The 18,823-nt window shown below is 54.9% G+C and overlaps 5 protein-coding genes across 5 annotated transcripts; 1 reads left to right on the top strand and 4 right to left on the bottom strand.

Moving 5' to 3' along the window:
- Positions 1 to 427: 427 nt before the first annotated feature.
- On the bottom strand, positions 428 to 1,339 carry P884DRAFT_204246 (uncharacterized protein; the record flags this gene model as incomplete). The annotated part of the gene is made up of 1 exon (XM_069438560.1): positions 428 to 1,339. The coding sequence occupies one exon, from the start codon at positions 1,337 to 1,339 to the stop codon at positions 428 to 430; it is 912 nt and encodes a 303-aa protein (XP_069296224.1).
- A 1,105-nt stretch (positions 1,340 to 2,444) lies between these two features.
- On the bottom strand, positions 2,445 to 3,616 carry P884DRAFT_261538 (uncharacterized protein). Its single transcript, XM_069441567.1, has one exon. It carries the CDS (start codon positions 3,439 to 3,441, stop codon positions 2,869 to 2,871), a length of 573 nt encoding a protein of 190 aa, XP_069296223.1. The 5' UTR covers positions 3,442 to 3,616; the 3' UTR covers positions 2,445 to 2,868.
- A 2,072-nt stretch (positions 3,617 to 5,688) lies between these two features.
- On the bottom strand, positions 5,689 to 6,179 carry P884DRAFT_261534 (uncharacterized protein). The gene has a single exon (XM_069441566.1). The coding sequence runs from the start codon at positions 6,080 to 6,082 to the stop codon at positions 5,699 to 5,701; it is 384 nt and encodes a 127-aa protein (XP_069296222.1). The 5' UTR covers positions 6,083 to 6,179; the 3' UTR covers positions 5,689 to 5,698.
- A 285-nt stretch (positions 6,180 to 6,464) lies between these two features.
- Positions 6,465 to 7,278, bottom strand: P884DRAFT_204557 (uncharacterized protein; the record flags this gene model as incomplete). The annotated part of the gene is made up of 2 exons (XM_069438586.1): positions 6,465 to 6,844; positions 7,080 to 7,278. 2 exons carry the CDS (start codon positions 7,276 to 7,278, stop codon positions 6,465 to 6,467), a joined length of 579 nt encoding a protein of 192 aa, XP_069296221.1.
- A 6,033-nt stretch (positions 7,279 to 13,311) lies between these two features.
- Positions 13,312 to 18,147, top strand: P884DRAFT_204354 (uncharacterized protein; the record flags this gene model as incomplete). The annotated part of the gene is made up of 3 exons (XM_069438570.1): positions 13,312 to 13,412; positions 13,767 to 13,949; positions 14,034 to 18,147. The coding sequence occupies 3 exons, from the start codon at positions 13,312 to 13,314 to the stop codon at positions 18,145 to 18,147; spliced, it is 4,398 nt and encodes a 1,465-aa protein (XP_069296220.1).
- Between the last annotated feature and the right edge of the window lie 676 nt (positions 18,148 to 18,823).

Here is an 18,823-nt window from a genome sequence, read left to right as displayed (position 1 = left end):
GACCGACGGTGCCTTGTAGTGTAAATTTGCTCAGCTGAGTGGTAAAGCTAAGCACGATAAATTTTGCGTAAAAATTAGTTGCAAGTCCGTGTCTAGCTACTGAGATTTCCATTAAGTTTATGCTAACACGAGGAACCCGAAACCCCGTAGAAGAGTTGGGTTCTCCTCGGTATATATAATCTGAGGCACAGGAAGAGATTGTTACTAGATCCAGATATTGGTGATGATGCTTGGTCAGTTACCATGGCATTACCGATAGAGCTGTGTAGGTGCAAATGAGCAAACTGTCATCTGCAAAACGTCTTCGCCCCATTTTTTCCGTGGAAACCTCGGCGGTTACGAAAGCAAGCATCAAACGGGCGACTGGGTGTAAAAGCAGTCTCCCCACTCCCTCCACGTCTCATCATCCCTTCATGAAAAGCTGCCCCTACGAACGAATTCGCTTCTTGAGGCCCGAAACAACAGCGTCATTCAGTCTACGCTCATCCACCAGGTATGCCTTGAGCTCAGGCGCAGGACACAATCTCCACGTCCGCTCCCACAGCTGCCTCTGCGCCTCCGAGCGAGGGCGACAGCGGAGAAAGCGTTGTCGCATGTGGTCTTCCGACTCCTCCCTGAAATACCACCACGTTTCCTTGCCTTTCCAGAAAGACGTCTGGATCCGGTACCTGTCCTCAATCGGCACCAGCACGGGGGCGAGCTGCAGCTCGCCGCAGGCCGGGTCCACGTTCTTCTCCAGGTCGGGAACGGGAACGAGGACATTGAGCACCTTGCCCAGCGGGTTCAGGTGCAAGAAGTAGAACACGCTCATCCCCGGGAAGATGTAGTCCACACTCGTCGCCAGGTTCTGAATTCCGTCCAAGATCATGTACAGAGGGTCCAAGTGCGGATTGCCGGCCCGGTCCCACTCGCCGTAGTACGTCTCGCGATGGACCCGAACGTGGAAAATGTCGCGCTCCAGGCTGACATGGTAGGGACGGCGGAGATACAGGTGAGCGCCCCAGGCGGTCTGCCGCGACTTGCGGTACATGTGCTGGAACAGGCGGCAGGCCGTGGCGGTGACGTGCAACGGGGGCGGGCGAAGAATGACCTTGGTCTGGCTGCTGACCTTGCCCTCCATGTCGTACACTCCGTCGTTCTTTGCTTTGGGGCCGTAAATGTCTATAACAATGAGCTGTTGCGGTTCGAAGAGGGCGTCGAGGATCTGAAGAACGGTCTCCAGCGGCAGGTCGGCCAAGCTGGCCCTGGTGCGGTCGGCAGTTTGGAGCCGGGGATACACCGTAGAAACGGTCGTATTCATCAGGACAATGCCCGGTAGTATGGTAGTTGTAGTTTCCATTTTGTAGTGAGGTAGATTGGTGAGTCGAGTGAATTGACAAGGTCTGAAGAACCGTACGGCCTGGCGCTTTGCGTAGGGCGATCAAGTGAACTTGTACGTGCCGAACAATTATTTCTTGCATTGCAAATGGGACCACCTCACCCAAGCTGGTGACCTTTTGCGGGGACGCGCAGGTCGCGGTTGCGTGTAAGGGCTCGTTCTGCGGGTCTAAATAATTCGGCCCAGGGGGGTGTCTCCTCAAGGTGGCTCTTGAAAGTCGTACCAAAAAGGGGCAGGTTTGCCAGCTGCAGTCGCGGAGACAGACGTGATATACGGGTAGGCACCTAATACAATCGATGTTAGCTCCTTCCAATGATCACCTGCGTGCTCGCGATGCAGGAGGCACTTACGACCGGTGTTTTTCGTGGTTCTACCCCGGGCCACGTCTCTCTGCTGACCTCTTCTGCTGCTCGATCAACGCAATGACTTCTCCCTATCTTTCTTTCTCGCGTGGGACTTTGGCGCCGCCGCCAGAGGGGCGGGATCAGGTGGAAGCCGCGCAAATGTGGTAAACGATCTGCTTTCTCATGGAAGAATGTGTATGATGGAAGTCCTCGCAGGTCCTCGATTCATGAAGCGAGGCCTTAGTCAAATACCCCACGATATAACCAGGAGACAAGACGTGAGAAAGAAATTGGCAAGAGGTCCGTGGTGAAAAAAAAAAAAAGAAAGAGAAGCGTAATGGAAGGGAGATAAAAACCCAGTTCGAGGGTAGGAAGTGGAAGAGAAACGGGTCCCGAAATCCCAGGCCAGAAAGGGACAGAGGAGATTGTCAGACCATCGCGGATGCGAGTCGAACATTGCTCGGTACTGAACTCGTAACCAATTCCAAGTCCATCCAGGCGCAGGTCTGAAGATGTGTGTAGGTGCCAGCCTCAGTTGCAAGGCATTTTGTTAGGGCTTAGCTACCACTAATAAGACATCTCTCAATTCTGGGGTACTCAGTTTGGTTCTGCGCCAGTTCTCAGAGACCAGTATGACATGTTCTCGTCTTGCTCTTCCAGTTCAAGCTCACGTCTCCAAAGACCTTCCTCCTTCTCTTGTTCGGGTTCCACTCCTGCACCTGGCTACTCAATGGAGGTAAGGAGACTATCCGTGCATGGTACTCGGGGTCGTAGGATGATGATTATTACATTAACACTACGCCAACTCCATCCTCGCTCCGACTCCTCTAACAGGTATCTGTGAAGCCGCCTGGTCTAACTCATCCATGCCGAGAGATGTGGATGCCCGATGTTTCCAGACCCTAATGCCACGGTACGCCAGCCCTATGATCTGAACAAACGGAAAACCAATAGCAAGACAATATTCCGCACTTCTGAGTCTTTAGATTGCCCAACGCCGAGTTTCTTTCCCCATAGGAGATCCACAGTACATCGCATTGATAAACGCAAAATTTCCCAATGGCCTCGCGCCTCCCAGCCGCTTATCAGCCCAGAGAGAGGAACACGCGATAGTACCCCCTTCTATCGCTTTTGGTAAAACAGTGTTCAGATTGTCTGTGTCTCCGTCTCCCCTTGCGTTTCGATCTGCATCTCCGTCGGCAGGGCCGGCTCCGTCTCCGGCTCCGGTTCCGGCTGCGCGACCCACAGGCTGGTCAAGTGGCCGACGACCTCGGGATAGTAGCGGCCGTGCCAGCCGTTCTCGGTCGTCAGGATGCGGGCGCAGACCTTCTTGACCTGGTAGCGCACGGCGAGCCAGAGCTCCCTATCCTGATGCGGGGCGGCCACGACCTGGTTGCTCGGTATGTCGGACAGCACGAGCGTGTCGGGGGTGGCGAGCAGGGGCGGCGTGTGGGGCGGGCCCTTGGGGGCGAGGATGTGCAGCGTCCGCAAGCTGGGGAAGAGGTGCCAGATGCGGACCATGGCGTCGTGTCGCGGGTGCTCGCCCAGATACCCCAGGTCGACGGCGACGTTGCGCACCACGCGCTCGTCGAAGGCGTCGCCCTTGAGCACGCTCGACTCAAAGTCTGTCGGCCGGTTCGCGCGGGGAACCGGATCGTCCTTGCACAGGTAGAAGATGTCGCGATCGGGGTCGAGCCAATGGGGCTTGTTGCCAAACATCTTGAGCACCTTGCCCTTGAGGTAGATCTCCCGTGAGAGCTGGCAGGCGAGGCCGATGGCTCTGCCTGACGGGCTAGAGAATCTCAGCACATCGTTGGAGATCTCGACAAAGAAGATCTGACGCTCCACAGCTGCCTCGAAAATGGCGACTTGGAGCTCGTATGGCAAGTTGGCGACACTGGGCTTGTTTAGGTTGGCCGGAGTCGTGCCAGGCGCATGTTTGCCGCTCATCGTAGCGGAGATATGCAAACGGGGAGCCGACGGGGGGAAGGAAGGCGACAATTTTGAAGTAGTGAGGGAAATCGCTTATACAAGTATTTGTCTTGTGCTAAAAGCTCTGAAAATGTCGATGTTCTGGTGGGGAGTTATGAGCGTGTGTGCGTGTGTGTGTGTGTGTGTGTGCGTGGTTGTGGTTGTCAAGTACTGAACGCAGCGCTTTATAAGCAACGAGGAGCTGCAACCGAGTCGTTGATACGAGAACCTGATGACTGATGACTTCTTCTCTGCCTATGCGAGTGCTGGCGACCAGGTATGTATGGTTCAATGCAGTGCGCAGTGTGCGGTACGCAGCACTCCCGTCGGCCGATAACGGCCAAAAGCCAGGGCTTGTGAAAACGGACCAAGCGCTTGGTGCCTTATCCGAGGCAAGTAGGCTGAGCCAGCTGACGTCCACCGGTGGACTAGCAAGATGGAGCAGGAATAGGAAAATTCGGATGTCTTAACAAGGAAAATAGTTTGGGGGAAAATAATTTTGACTTTGGAAATCGTGGATCTCAGACGGGGGCGGACGAGAACCACCTCACCGCAGGCAGTGACCCCGCGGAACGGTTAATAGCGTGGGGTGCATACGCCTAGACCACATCTTAACATCCCACGCCCCCAAGTCCGCGAGAAGTATCTCGCGTAAGTACTGATTACATACATACCACAAGTCGCAGGTTCCTTCTCCTTCTCCTGTCCGTGCCATCCCATCTCATGTTGAAGCCCATAATCCAAGGCCGGAAGTGGCAATAATTTTATCACTTGTCAATTAGACGAAACAAGGATTATCTGTATATGGAAGGGCGTTAAAAAGGCACGCCTCAGCTTCGAGTTGACGGGGGAGAGTTGCCGCCCCCACTCGAACCCTTGCCACACAACCTGGAGAGCTGCAGGTAATCCGAACAGGTCTCGAAAAAGCAAGGCTGCCCATGGATGCACAACTACGTCATAGGTCAGGCATCGCATCTGACCACCAGAGAACGTGTAATCTGTAAAGCCCATCCCAATGCTTTCGACTAACACATTGCACGCCAGGCGATGCGAACAATGGGATCAGCGAGTCGTCGAGCGCCCCCCCCCCCTTTTTTTTTTTTTTAATTCGCACTTTAACTATATTTATTCGCTGACCCAGCGTGCTTGAATTTATCCTGCAGTTGATCCCATCTCCACCCAGAAAGTAGTACCGTCGTCAAGCACTCGCTCCTGAGATACCTGTATCTTGTTCTTGCTCGAGTCTCCTTTAGATATCGCCTTTCCGTCTCGGCGTCACAGACGCTGCTCATGCCATCAGCATAACAGCTCCCTTGTTCATAGTGCACCTTTTCTAGCCGCCAGATTCATCAGTAAGGCCCCCCACGCCGTCGATTTCACATTTCCCGTCACCGTTGACCCTTTCTTGCAGTGTATCCCCGCGAGCACCGCTACAAAAAGCGCCTCTACCTCGGCAACCCCCCGCAAACGGGCATCACCGACGTCCGCCGCAAAGTGATCACCATCGTCCCACCACCACCACCTCCTCCCCCGCCGCCGCCCGTCGCCATCCGCCGGCCAGTGACGCCAGCTCCTCCTCCTGCGCCGCCACCAGTCACCGCCAGGCCGCTACCAGCGCCAGCACCTCCTCCTCGCCCTCCCCCGGCTGTCATTGAGCCGCCTACCTCGCCGGACATGATCGACGTCATCGCGGTCGACGTCGACCCCTCCGAGACATCCAGCAGCCGTTCCTCGCGCAAGTCCCGCTCCCCCGGCGCACACCGACGACGGCGCTCCCGCCCCCGCTCCCGCTCCGAGTCTCGAGACCGCGACACCGAGGTTGTCATCGAGCGGGAGCGCTTCGTCCCCGTGCCGGTCCCGGTCGCGGTCCCGGTCCCGACCCGGAGGGGGCCGGAGCTGGAGACGTTCCGGTACGTGGAGGGCCTACCGCGCGCGCCGCGCGAGAAGAGGTGGACGAGTGGGCGGGCAGGGCGGGAGGCGAGCGAGGAGAGGGAGCGGCAGATGATCACGGTGCGGTTGGGGGACCGGTGGAGGGAGCGGCGAGACGAGGAGTATGATGACGACTATGAGTACCATGCCAGGGGAGCGTGCGGCCGTGGACATGGTAGGAGAAGCTATGATGCTGGTGGGTATGGCAGGGGCTGATTGTGTACGGGGGGATCTGAGGAGCTCGCTTCGGTGAGAGCTCGCTTCGGTGATTTGGGCGATGTCGCTTTTCCGAATTGGTATTCTTCTTCGTAGGAGGCATTAGATGGATCGAAAGTCGTCCAGTTCCATGTGATGTTATGACGATATGTGTTATGAGGATACTATCTAGATAGGATAAAGGGTTGCGAGGTTTAGTAGACGGGTATCCATTGAGAAGTGATATCCAAGTGCTCCTCCTCATTTATGCTTAACGGTAGTTAATGATAAGAAATCAAGAGAATGTCAGAATGGTTTGTCAGGCGATGAATTGGTATGGAGAAGGTTACAAGATGCACGCCTACAACTCTATTATTCGATAATCGGGACGAAATACAGCACACGCAAGTTCCCCTTGAACTTGTGTGCTGCAATCACTAGATGCGGCCGACCCAACGCTAGAAGGTCCAAAGTCACTTTGATCTATCAATAACTAGAGGCCCTACTGCTACAATATCCTACCCAACCCAGCTCGAACACTGACCGATCCGTTTATCTCGAGTGTCAAAGACTTTTCCGGCGGATCATGCTCGAAGCATTTCTGGGCCGATACTCACGATCTTCCCTGTGGTATCAACCACCTTCTTTCAAAGGCGATGTGCCCCGATAGCCCTCGCAAAGTTCCTCCCTTCGGGAAACTTCTCCACAAACTCACGAAATGCGGGAAGTCTTGCCAAATTAGCCTTCATACGGTCGCCTGCATCGTACATGGCTTTGACAATGCGCGCGCTCCACGGCTGTGCCTCCACCAACCGGACGGCATCGAGAAACGACGCGAGGTGGCGCTTCTCCTCCGAGTCTACCTCAGCTTTTGAGAGGCAGCAGTGCGGGCAGTGGTGGGCCGCCAGCGCCGCTACGTGCTGCGAGAGACTCTCAACGCCTGCTGTCATACCACGCCGGAGGCGGTCGATGCCAAAGCGCTCGGCCAGGAAGTACATTTTGACGTAACTGAAGAAGGAGGGGCTGTCTTCCCAGAGCCGGGACGGGAGTTCTGGAGAAAAGGAGGAGAGGCGATCTGTGTTAGTCGTAGGGGCAGAGATGGGCGTGCTTGGGGGTCTGATGATAGTTCAACTTGCCATTCGTATGGAGAAACTGTAGGATTGCAAGAAAGCCTTTGGGTTGCCTTGTTATACGCGCACCGGTGCGAATGAAGACAGGGCTGTCCTGCACATGTGGATTAGCATGGGCTCCGAAAAGATCACTGCCTGCCGCGCTCACCGGTTTAGTCCTGGCTATGGAAGCCTTGATCCCCGGGAAGTGGGCAGTAACAATGTCCTTCTTGACCATCCACGAGCGGTCCTCAAAGTGAAGAGCGACGTCTCCGCCAGGATCGCCCTCCCAGACCTTGTTGGTCCAAATAACCGGCGTCTCCTCTTCAGCCAAGCGAGAGTCCATAGCCATGTTGTTGAGCTCGGAAGGGTTAAGCGATGCTGCAACGTAATGTCGGTGATGTTGGCTTGATCCGTTTGATTGGGGGGTGGTCCGCCGTCCAACGCAAAATGAGATACTCTAGCGACTAGTGGTGTAGAACGATACGCGCGATGTTTAACGCACAGTGTCTAAGGGTATTGATGAACTCCTTACCATTTACCGCAAGTTCCAAGCTCCCGAGTTCCCTTCCGGACTTTCTAACCCGGGCACACCTTCCACATCTGGCTCTCTCATGCTTCCGGGCTCTTTATTGAAAATGAAGGTACGAATGTCTGTAGCTGCCGACTGTGGAATGCTATAGCGCCTTCAGTGGCGGTGACTCAGAAGTGACTGCCTCCATCACTCGAGTGCCTGAGGCAACCTAACAGCTCTCTCCCCAGATAGTGCCTTCCTTGGATTCAGTTTTCCTTAGAATCATTCGATGGTCATCCAAGTCCTGCTTTAGTGTCAGAATACCCTACGGCCATACTTAAGGTGCAATTGCTGGCGGGCAATTGCGGCGTCGCTTTTGCTTCACATTTAGGAAGGTAGGTGCTTCATGGAGCGACGGAAATCCTACTTTGTCAACCTTTGAGTCGTAGCCTGGACGAAAGTCTCGAGGGCCGAATTCAAGCGAGATAGTAAAGGAGGATGGAGAGGCTCTGTTGTCTTCGGTCAGATCTGACTGACCCACCAACAGGGAGGATGGACCCAGGGTCCGACATGTATTTAGATAACACCTCCAAGTGCCTCCGGCACTTGAGAACAACCAACGCATCTTTTATCACCACTTCGGAGGCTCATACGAGAGTTCCAGGAGTGCCGCCCACGGCGCGTATACCGCTGTGGTGTCGGATACGATTGCAGCCTTGGGAGCTGTAGCATGAGAACAGTCAGGGCTGCAGAGTTTTGGTTGCTCAAAGATGGAGGAGTTTCTCAATTTTTTCCCACGAAATTTAAGCTCCATGTGCCAGCGGCGGGAAGAAGAGTCATGATTCCAGAAAGCATCATAACATGCCGCATGTAGGAGCTCTTTCCATGTTTCTTCTCAGTAACGAGGCAGCTGTCAACATCGCGAGGGAAGGTACTGGAAAGCTCTTGAGAACAGATTCCAGGACCTCAGTCAGCATTCAGATCATCCTGCGGATAGTCGATAGAAGATACTTTAGCTCGGATAGAGATCCTACATTCACCAAGACAACAACTGAGTGTGGCACAGGAAAGCGGAGTCACTCAACCCAACCTTTGACATCCTTCTGGCTGTTTTGTTTCTGTCCGATTACCAAGAAACCCAATAACGAAAGAGAATGCGCCGAATTGCTTTAAAGTTGTTTGTCCCCTGCCGATTAGCATGTCACCTGTTGAAGCCCTACTCGAGACTTGTCCATTTTGAAGAGGCCTCGTTTCAGATATTCGACCCGAAGAATGATCCTCATGCTTGCCAGGGGACTTTGGAAAGTTCAAAACTAAACTTATTACATCACAGGATTCTTTTTTGATTTGTTACTTTTCAATGCTATCTTGCCCGTCTTGAGAGGACCCTAACTACCAGTTATCCAACTGGCGACCTGGGAAACACAAAGTGAGGGAATTGCCAATAGTTGATGCGCTAGGAGAACTGCTTATATTTGTATGTGTACTGTGTCAATCAATCGCATACGCGTGGTGTATTTAAGATTGTGCAACCCAGGAATCGAGGCTCGCTCCAACTCAGCATCTGGAGCGATGCATCGCATGGTGGCAGCAGAAGGCTGCATCAAAGCGCCAAAGCCGCAATTATCTGAATACGTGTGGAGTAAGACCACGCAGCATTGACGGAGCAAGGGTAGGAAACCGACATCTTGTTTACGGAGTACGGAATACAACCTGTTAAAGTATCCTATACTCTGGATCCTGTCTCGGCCGGCGCTTGTCCTTGTACGAAAGCGGTCAGACAAAACAAAACTGTTCCAAGCAGTAGCAGTAATCCGTACACAAGCAGTAGTGATAGTGTAGTGTACTGGCAGGACGGAAGCGGGTCTCTAGGCAGTTTGTGGTTGGGGCTTTTGGGCAGGACCCAGCGATCTGTGGGGCGAGGCTTGTAATCGCTACGAGGGCGCGGATTATATAACGACCTCCATCGCTCTTAGCGCGCCAGGTATGATGCTTGAGAGGCATTTCATGTGAGCAATTGCCAGAAATGAGTATCGCCAACGGACGGGAACATCCGAGACGTACAAATATGAATAGACAACCGATTTACAGAGCAGTTTCACGCCATATGAAGTACAAAGAGCATTATATATACGTTCGTACTGTACTGTGATCAAGCATGATTCTGTTACGGAGTGCCTGTTTGTACGAAAGGCTAGGAGTATATATAACACTGTTGTAGATGGAGTACGTCTGTACTTTGCACTTTGTCAAGAAAGGATAAGGTAACACGAATCGTAGAGAGCAAGTTTTGTTGAATCGCTGCCGAGGTGCTGTTCCCCAACAGGGTCGCAGGACTACAGTGTACAGACAAGACAGGTTGGCGCAATTTCAGACCGTTGGTCGCAGTTGGCGTATCCCGTTCAGACGATCAAGGCCCTTACTTCATTCTCGGTCGGACGACCGGCGACCCTGGTCACCGTATGTCGTCCAGGTTTACACTACAGAGTAGGTTCCCGGAGCATGCCGGCTGATCTCTCTCCAAAGGGCTCCGAAGTGCCGAGCAATCCGCCCTTTAACTGTGTATTGTACTACGAGCTACGGACCCGTATTAATACGGAGTACCTGGTCAGGGGGTCAAACTTACCCATAACAACCAGTACGGTACTAGTGCGCACGCAATTCTATACGGCTGGATCTACGGATTATAGCAATGTGGCCAGAATCCCGCTCGCGGTGCTCGTTTGCCTTTCTTGCTCGGGCACTCCTGACAGAATTTTGTCAATATCTACCGGTTTGAAGCGCGCAAGAACGATAATATCAAATGTGGCGTGGTATTAGCTGTCACACCGCTCTTTGCTTCCCGGCAATGCCGTCAAATCTGCTGTGGCGTAACGTGACGGATGAGTGGCTCATCGTAAAGCTTGGAAAGTGAATTTCAACCTCTCCTGATGCCCTGCGTGCTCGTTTCGCCTCCGGCAATTGCCGCTCAAAAAAGAGATCCGTGAGAGTGTAGGTACATACATCATGTTAGTGTATTGTCCCATACTACAAAGTACGGGAAGTACCTTCCGGAGATAAGTACGTATAATATACTAGGCTCGGGAACACGGCATTTACGAAGTTTAGTTTGCACTGCGCATCCTTCTCCCCGGAGCTAAAAGGCGACATATGGAATGCTGCTGCGAATCATATACGTAGGAATTGCTGTTATATGTGGACAAACCTATTCGCAGGCTCAGAAGAATCGCGGTGTAGATAGTTTGCTGTATAGACCTACATAGGTACCTTAGCACGCCACCTAGTGATTTCGAAAGGGTCATCATCAACGTTTTACAAGTCGGTCCCACTGACCTTTCTCTGGCGTCGCATTCAGGAGAGATAGTTGGAGTTCCTATACGGAATACTTGTGATCTATAGAGAGTCGTTCGCGCGTGCACCTGAAATGGACGACCCTTGTTAGGGATGGGGCCTTGCACCTGCAGCCCCTGCATGAGACGTATCCACGGACAGGGCCATGGGGGTGCTGGTTCGCGGAGAACCCTTGACGCTTTTAACAACACCCAGGAAGGTAGTTATCATCCGTAAATGATGTGGGATGTTACAGATAGCGAACTGGAGTGTCCTGTCGGTGGCATCTGGCAACACTTTTCAGGAAACGGACCCCGACAAAGCCAGCACCTGGGTCTCTCCCTTGCAAGCATATGTGCTAGAATACACTAGGTAGGAACCCGGAGCTGCTGCTTGGTGTGGAGTGCCTATGGTGGTTAGTGTACAGGAGAAAAGATCCTTTCCGTTTGAGACAAGCCTCGGCATGCATCTGTGGAGAGAAGCCCTCCACTGCACGACACTCGCAGCAAAGACCCACCTTCCCAGTTGCAAGATCAAATGTTGACGAGACTCCCTCCGTACACAGTACCTACCTGTAGTAAGGTATCCTTCATAGGTTGACAATCTATCAAAAAGATATATACTGCCGTGAATGATCAAACTCAGATATGGTCGCTGCCATACAAGACTACGGCTGGCAATTAAAGTTCAATGCTTTGAACAAGACGGCCGAGACTTTCCCTTTCCCTTCCCCTCTCGGTTACAATCTGGCGTGTCACGTTCGTTCCCGTGAGAAAAAAGACGGCTTGTTCGGCATCACTTTACGAGCCAGCCTAGATTGGAATCTCGAAGCTACAATTCCAACTCGGTTAAAAAATATCACCACAATGATCCTGGGGGCGGCGGCTTGTTTCAGGCCATCGAGGCGTCTTTCTGGCCGCCGGACGCAAAGCGAGAGAATGCAAGATTACGCTGAGCGCGACAGACACCCAGGGGTTGACACGGCGCACCGCAAAATTATAGTGATACTGCTTAAACGGTACTTGTTGGTTTGTTTCTCTATGGGGGAATAATATTAACCAAATGGCGTCTCACCGTAATACTCAGTGTGTTGATGGCTCCGGTTTGATCATCTGCACTTCACAACTACACAGGAGTGTACACCTCCTCCAGGATAAATAATCCTAGTGCGATACATGCCCCACTTTTCTTCACTTTTTTGCAAGCCACTTACACAATCATCACACCATGTCACTCTCCTAATAATTTTCTATACAAAGGTACTTACAGATAAAATCCCTAGGTTAGGAGCCGAGTTTAGCCAGTATTCGAGTATAGGAATCCAGGTCCTATAGTGGCTAGCTCGAAGCCTAGATTTGAGCCCTATTGAGAATGTATAGCACTGGATGAAGGATTAGCTTGAACATCGCTACGATGTTCAATCGCTATATCTTATAGGGCTTTGACTGGCTGTTCTGGAGGCGTGGGAGGCAGTACCCCCTAAGTGTCTTCAGTGCCTAGCACACTCAATGCCCTGACGGCTTACAAAGGTAATTAAAAACCAGGGGGGCAAGACTAGGTATTGATACTTTTATATTATAGAAATTTGTATTGGGTTGGTTGTATCTAGACTTCTTGGCCACTTTTCTGATTTGCGTTAGTTATGGGGCATGTATCGCACTAGGATTATTTATCCTGGAGGAGGTGTAGGTGCTTAGCCGCAGGCCGAATGGGGAACCCTTTCAAGATGGAGATGTTAACGGCAGCGCAACCGAGCAGATAACCTAATTCTGGTCAGTTCGCCTCCGTGTGGGGACCGGGAATTAGGGGGCAAGCGAAGGGGTTGTGGGGCCGGCCAGGACAGGGCTGTGATTCGCTGGAAGCCCGCGTCTGGACCGCTGAGAAAGTCCTGCTGCCCCAAAAGATCTCGCTGAGCCGCGCTGCCGCGTCGGCGCTCAGAATCAGATGAAGCTCAATCCCGGGCAGAATGTTATCCATCTTTTCCCGGTCTCGAGACGGAAAGTAGTGTAGCCCGTACTACTAGGAAGGCATCATCTCGCCCGGGTATCCGCAGCCCGGCCGGGTCGAAACACCGACCGCAAGTGGTAGCGGATGCGCCTGCAGGAATGACCTGCCTAAACCTTTCCCAACTCTGCCTTAGCGCCGTGAGCGAGGGCACTTCCCTGCTAGTTTAAATTATCTCTCCCAAGAGGCCCATATTTCTGGTCGGTCGCTGGCCACGACGTCGACCCCGTGTTTGTTGAACGCCTTTTTCCACCCTCGCGGTGATCTGTACCGTTGCCGCTTTCTTCGCTCGCAGCGGTCGAGTGAAGTGAATTGGTGGATTATTATTTTCAATGCAGCATCTGATAGGGGCCATCGGGGATTTCGAAACCTTCGCGATCTGCCCTGCTTTAATCTACCGCCCCTCCCTTTCGCCCATGAGCCAGGGCCCTCCACCGGCCTGTTACATAGCCGACTCCTTGTCGCAACTACATTAGACGACGACCGCCGGGCTGACCTCCATCCTCGCCAGCCCTCCGCGGCCGCACCCCGGGCTTCATGGACTCGGCCTTTCAGGACAGCCCTACCATCGGGAGAACAGTGCTTTACGCGGCCAAGAGCCCGCTGCCGCCCCCGCCAAACGCCGCAGCCTCCCGCAGGTACGGTTTCCCGTTCGTCTCTCTCGCCTATCGCTCCCGCGGCCCTCCGCTGTTGATTGGTCTTCTTTGCGTTCCGGCCCCTCTGTTCTTGTCCGCACCTCATCATCAGTTGGGCACGGCTTGGGATGCGCTTTGGGCGTGGTGGTTGTACTCTGCTTGCCGTGTCGCGCCGAGACGCATTCTCGAGTTTTCCTGTCCGGAACCACTTGAGAAGCCCTCGACGGGTTCTTCTGTCCGGAGATAGGGTTTGCTCGGCGTCTGGGGCCTGACATCTGTGCGGTGGTGCAACGACCGACTCGTGCCTTTCGAACGCGGTGTCCACAGCGCTGACCCAATCGTTTTGTCCATTTTTAGGTCGAGACGGGTACCCGCAAGCCCACTTTCTACGGACTCGTCATTTTCCGACCCTGCGTCTGCCGCCATTCCACGCATCGTAACCACTGCAGCTTCCGAAGATCACCCATCCCAGGCATCCGAAAAGACATATTTCAACAGCGATTCCTCAGGGAGTACCACGCCCGAGGAGAGGAGCCCCGGGTGCGTTCCCATTAGATCCCCGCTCCCAGTTCTCGAGAGCCCGCTTGGCAGGCACCGGGTATACTAATCAGACCTTTGCAATAGACCGGCACCGTCTCCCCTCTCGCTTCGCTTCCCGAATGAGGCGCGCAGTGTTTCTGAACCCATAGCAGCCACTCAGCCTCCCGCGGGCGCTCCTTCGAGCCAGCTCTCGACCATGTCTGGTCCGGCGGGCGAGCGGGCAGAGCCCGCTAAGAACCCGCCGCGGAACTCGTCGATCGACTCCGCAATTTCCGCGATCTCCTCCAGGTCCAACCTCCAGAAGACGTCGCAGGACGGCGCCATTGCGCCGGACGAGATTGCAAATCTGATCAAGACAGCCGGCAGCGCCGAAGCGGTCATTCAGTACCTACTGAAAGAAAAGCAATCACAATCCCAGCAAAATGCGCAGCTCTGGAGGCTGGTGGACAAGCAGAGGGCCATGATTCTAGGCCTCAATAAGGACCTTGAGCGGGCCTTGAAAGATAAGGAAAAATATAGGAAGAAACTGAAGGAGGTTTTGGGCGGGTCTGAAGCAGCACCGGCACCCTCAATACCCGCGCCAAGTTCACAAGAAGCGAGTTCGAGTGTCCCCGACGCTGCTAGTTCGTCGCCGAGAGAGCGTGTCCTTGAGATCCCCGTGTCTCCCAAGACCGTCATTCCGGGCGAGCACAAACACTCGCCCATCGACGTGACTTTGGCCCCGTACCCCATAACTCCGCCGGCGGACCATGCGACCGCCGCCCATGCTCAGTCGACCGTCGGTGAGTTGCTCGACCCGACGCACACGATGCCGAAACCGAGCGAGCACGCCCTAGATCATTACGACCACGAAGCGCAAGAACGGGAGGCGGAAGCCGCCTCGAAGCGGGCCGAGGAAGCAAAAGACATTCCCATCAACATGACCCTCCCGCCGTCTCGTACTGCGCCCCGCGAGCCGCCACCTAATCCCCCGCCGCGGCCTCCGGTTGGGCTACCAGACCGATCCCCGCGGCCCGAAGAGGGCGGTTCAAAGTTTCCCCCGCCCCCGGCCCCGCCACCGCGCAAGCCACCTCCGGCACCTTTGCATCTCAAGAATGCGAAGCCGAAGCCCAGCGTCGCCCCGGAAGAGGATCCCGAGACCGATACCGATTATGACCACATCCTGGAAGTAGACGAGATGAACCAGGAGGAACGGAGAGGGCGGCGAAGGACGCGAGAAGAGGACGACCGAGAACGTGCGATACAGGCAAAGAAGGAGGCGGAGATGCGCAGTCTGTCGAAGAAGAGCAAAAAGAGCAGCAGTCGGAAGGCTACGGATCAGGCGCAGGCGCCCCCAGCCGAGATCCCCGCCGAGCCTAGGCTTGTGCAGAACAACCAGAGTCTCGCTCCGCGCGAGACAGCATCTCTCGCCGGCGTTCTCAACGGCGCCCCTGATTCCCGCGCTATCCCCCCGCCTTTGCTTAGCCCGGGCCTTCCCGCCAGTCCGAGACCTATGCCCCCGAAGTCGCCGGTCCACTCGCCGCCACTCTCCCATGGTGCTCCGAATTTCCCTGGCGTGCCTCTTTCGCCCCGGCCACCGCGATCTCCCATTCCGTTACCGCCCAACACCCCCCTCCAGACGCCCTCACCCGCAGGAGATCCTTTGGTGTTGAAGTCACCAAGACCACTCAACATCAGGAAGCAAGAAGAACAAGGCTCTGGGACTCCCAGCCCTACCAAATCCGGCACGGATAGTCCGACCGAGCGGACCAAGATCTACAAGGGCTTTGTGACCGAGGAGTATCCCGACCTGCTCCTTCCCCCCAACGCGCTTCCGTCCATCGATATCAAGGTTGCTTCGTCTCGCATGAAGCCTTCCAGAGCCAGCTTAATCTCGTTGACGCAGCTAGAGGAGGATCCCGTTTTCACCTTGGCCGTTTATTCGAGGGCCGATGGGGGCGAGCTCTGGCGCATTGAAAAGGACTCTGCGTCGCTCGCCAAGCTGGACCAGCGGCTTAAGCAATGCCCGGCGTTTACGGCCAAGACGCCGGATCGATCCCTTTTCAGTGGCCATGCTCCGGCAAAACTCGATGCCCGACGTGTTGCTCTAAATCAGTACTTGGACGAGTTGCTAAACACCCCCTTGGACCACGCCACGGCGCTCGAGCTTTGCAAGTACTTATCCACCAACACGTTGCCCCCCAACGCAGATGAAACCGGGAGCTCAACCGGCGACCACAATGGCGAATCATCAAGGGTCGGGCCAGGCGGACGGCCGTTCCGCAACGGCTACCTTACCAAGCGAGGCAAGAACTTCGGAGGCTGGAAGGCGCGTTACTTTGTCCTTGACGGGCCGCAGCTCAAATACTACGAGACTCCTGGAGGCGCGCATCTGGGAACCATCAAACTCAAGGGGGCACAGATCGGCAAGCAAGCCCATCATTCCAACGACGGCGCATCGGGTCAGGGAGGTGCTGCGGAGGACGGAGACAACCAGTATCGCCATGCGTTCTTGATCTTGGAACCCAAGAAGAAGGACCCGTCTAGCATGACGAAGCACGTTTTGTGCGCGGAGAGCGACAAAGAGCGCGACCAGTGGGTTGACGCGTTGCTTCGCTGGATCGACTATCGCGATCCCGAGGACGAGGAGCCTTCCAAGAAGGAATCCCATCACGAACGAAACGGTGAACGCGGAGGCGGCAAGAAGAAGTCGGGGCATGGCCAGGCGAAACAGCATGGTTCGCAGCAGGGCGCCGCTACGGACGATGGCCTGATTGGTGTGAGCTACGAAAACACCAAACAAGGTGACATCCCACATCAAGGCGTGCCAATAAAGGGGAAGCAATCCGGGCAGCAGGATCAGGAGTCGACGCACAGTCAGTCGACGGCATCTTCGTACACCATCTCGGCGCCGCACAATCCGCAGGTGATCTCGAACTCGGACGCGTGGGGCAGCAAGCTCGGCATGGGCCTTACGCCGCCGACGCAGGAGGAGAAGAAGGCGAGGAAGCGCAGCTTCTTTGGGTTCGGTCCCAAGACGAGAACTTCGAGCGACGGCCAGGACTCGCTGCTCGGCAGCGAGGGGGGAAACTCGCTGCCGACGGGCCAGTATCACGGACCGGTCCGGCAGGCCTTCGGCGCCTCGCTGGCGGAGGCGGTCAAGTACAACGCCCCTGTGGACGTCAACGTTCCGCTGCCCGCCGTAGTCTACAGGTGCATCCAGTACCTCGACTCGAAGAACGCCATCTTTGAGGAGGGCATCTTCCGTCTGAGCGGGTCGAACTTGGTCATCAAACAACTGAGGGAGCGATTCAACAACGAGGGCGATATTAACCTGCTCACGGATGGGCAGTATTATGATATTCATGCCATCGCGTCGCTGCTCAAAATGTACCTTCGCGAGCTGCCGAGCACGATCCTCACCAACGAACTGCGGTCGCAGTTCATTGCCGTCACCGAGATGACAAACCACAAGGAAAAGATGGCGGCGCTTGCGGAGCTCGTCGAGCGGCTCCCGCAGGCGAACGCGGCGCTTCTCAAGTATCTGATCTCTTTTCTGATCAAGATCATCGATCACTCGGACGTCAACAAGATGACGGTTCGCAACGTTGGCATCGTCTTCTCGCCGACGCTGAACATTCCGGCGCCGATCTTCGCCATGTTCCTGCAGAATTACGAGGCCATTTTCGGGATCGATCCTGCCGAGTATGAGCTGCCCGTCACAGAGCCCGAGTACAGGCAGGAGCGGCGTCCCTCGCTCCCCGCATCGTTTCAGGAGCGCCGGCCGTCGGACGGGCGGCCTTCGACCTCCCACAGCGACTCTCCCCACAGGCAGCGCCTGATGGAGTCTCTGGACGCGCAGGGCAACCGGAGCACGCCGACGCCGCCGCCCATGACGATGCAGCAGTTGGCACAGATGAACGCGGCCAACCGGCACGCGAGGAACACGCCGACACCGCCGCCGCAACAGCGACAGATGAGCCACGACAGGCCGGCGTACGAGAGCAGCCTCGGAATGCCTCCTGGACTCGATTCTAACCACTCCCAAGCATCCCAGCAGAAGCCGCACCCCGGGTACGACCGACCGCCGTACGAGAACGGGCTGACGCCGGCGCCGTATGAGCAGCAGTACCGCAGCCGCCGCGAAAGCACCATGTTTATGGGATCGCTCAGCCAGCAGCCTTCTAAGAGCCGGCTGCGCGAGGAGGCGCAGTACTAGAGCGACTTCTTGGGAATCCTCTTTTTTTTCTTCTTCTTTTTTTTCCCTCTCTTCTCTTCTGTCGCTTGTCTCGGGGGACAGGATTATACCCGGAATGCACAGCCACCTTCAATGTCCTCTCCTATCCGTTTCTTAAAGATACCACTCCGTCGTTTCGATTCGTTCTTGATTTGCTCCACGCGAGCTTCCTTTCTCTCGGGTTGTCAAAAGATACCGAGGTCGGCCCCTTTGTTCGCCCAACCCTTCCCACCACCAACCAAACGACTTGTACGATCTTACTGAAGCGAGCGAGCCAACGAGTCAACATGTTGCAACAGGAGCGATTTGAGCATCATGTCATCACATATCATTTACGGATGCACGAAGATAGCTAGGACTGGACATCATAAGCGGCCATGTGTTTTTCTTTTCGTTTTTTTTATTGCTTTACCTCCCTGCTTTGTCTTTGATTCCTCCATCTGTAGTTACAGACAGGATTGGGCCTTGTTTCGCCTGGTCCTCGATTTTTGCTTGGTCTTAGCTGCCTAATTTCGCAGTGCAGCCGGTGTGGGGGGGGGGGGGGGGAGGTTATTCCCACATTTTCTGGATAGGTGTGGACGTGGATGCGGTGGGCGATGTCAAGCCTAGGATATACGTAGGATATACCTACATACGTACGTCCGTATAGTAACTGTCT

This window comes from Thermothelomyces heterothallicus, assembly GCF_042370625.1.
Source record: "Thermothelomyces heterothallicus CBS 202.75 unplaced genomic scaffold P884_scaffold_17, whole genome shotgun sequence".
Classification (NCBI taxonomy): domain Eukaryota; kingdom Fungi; phylum Ascomycota; class Sordariomycetes; order Sordariales; family Chaetomiaceae; genus Thermothelomyces; species Thermothelomyces heterothallicus.
The sequence above is the reverse complement of the archived record's forward strand: the minus strand, read 5'-3'. Positions and strand labels throughout refer to the sequence as shown.

What these genes read in the sequence shown, in the direction of transcription:
- P884DRAFT_261538 (XM_069441567.1), bottom strand. Translation starts at nt 3,441, where the DNA reads ATGTTTGGCAACAAGCCCCATTGGCTCGACCCCGATCGCGACATCTTC.
- P884DRAFT_261534 (XM_069441566.1), bottom strand. Translation starts at nt 6,082, where the DNA reads ATGAGGAGGAGCACTTGGATATCACTTCTCAATGGATACCCGTCTACT.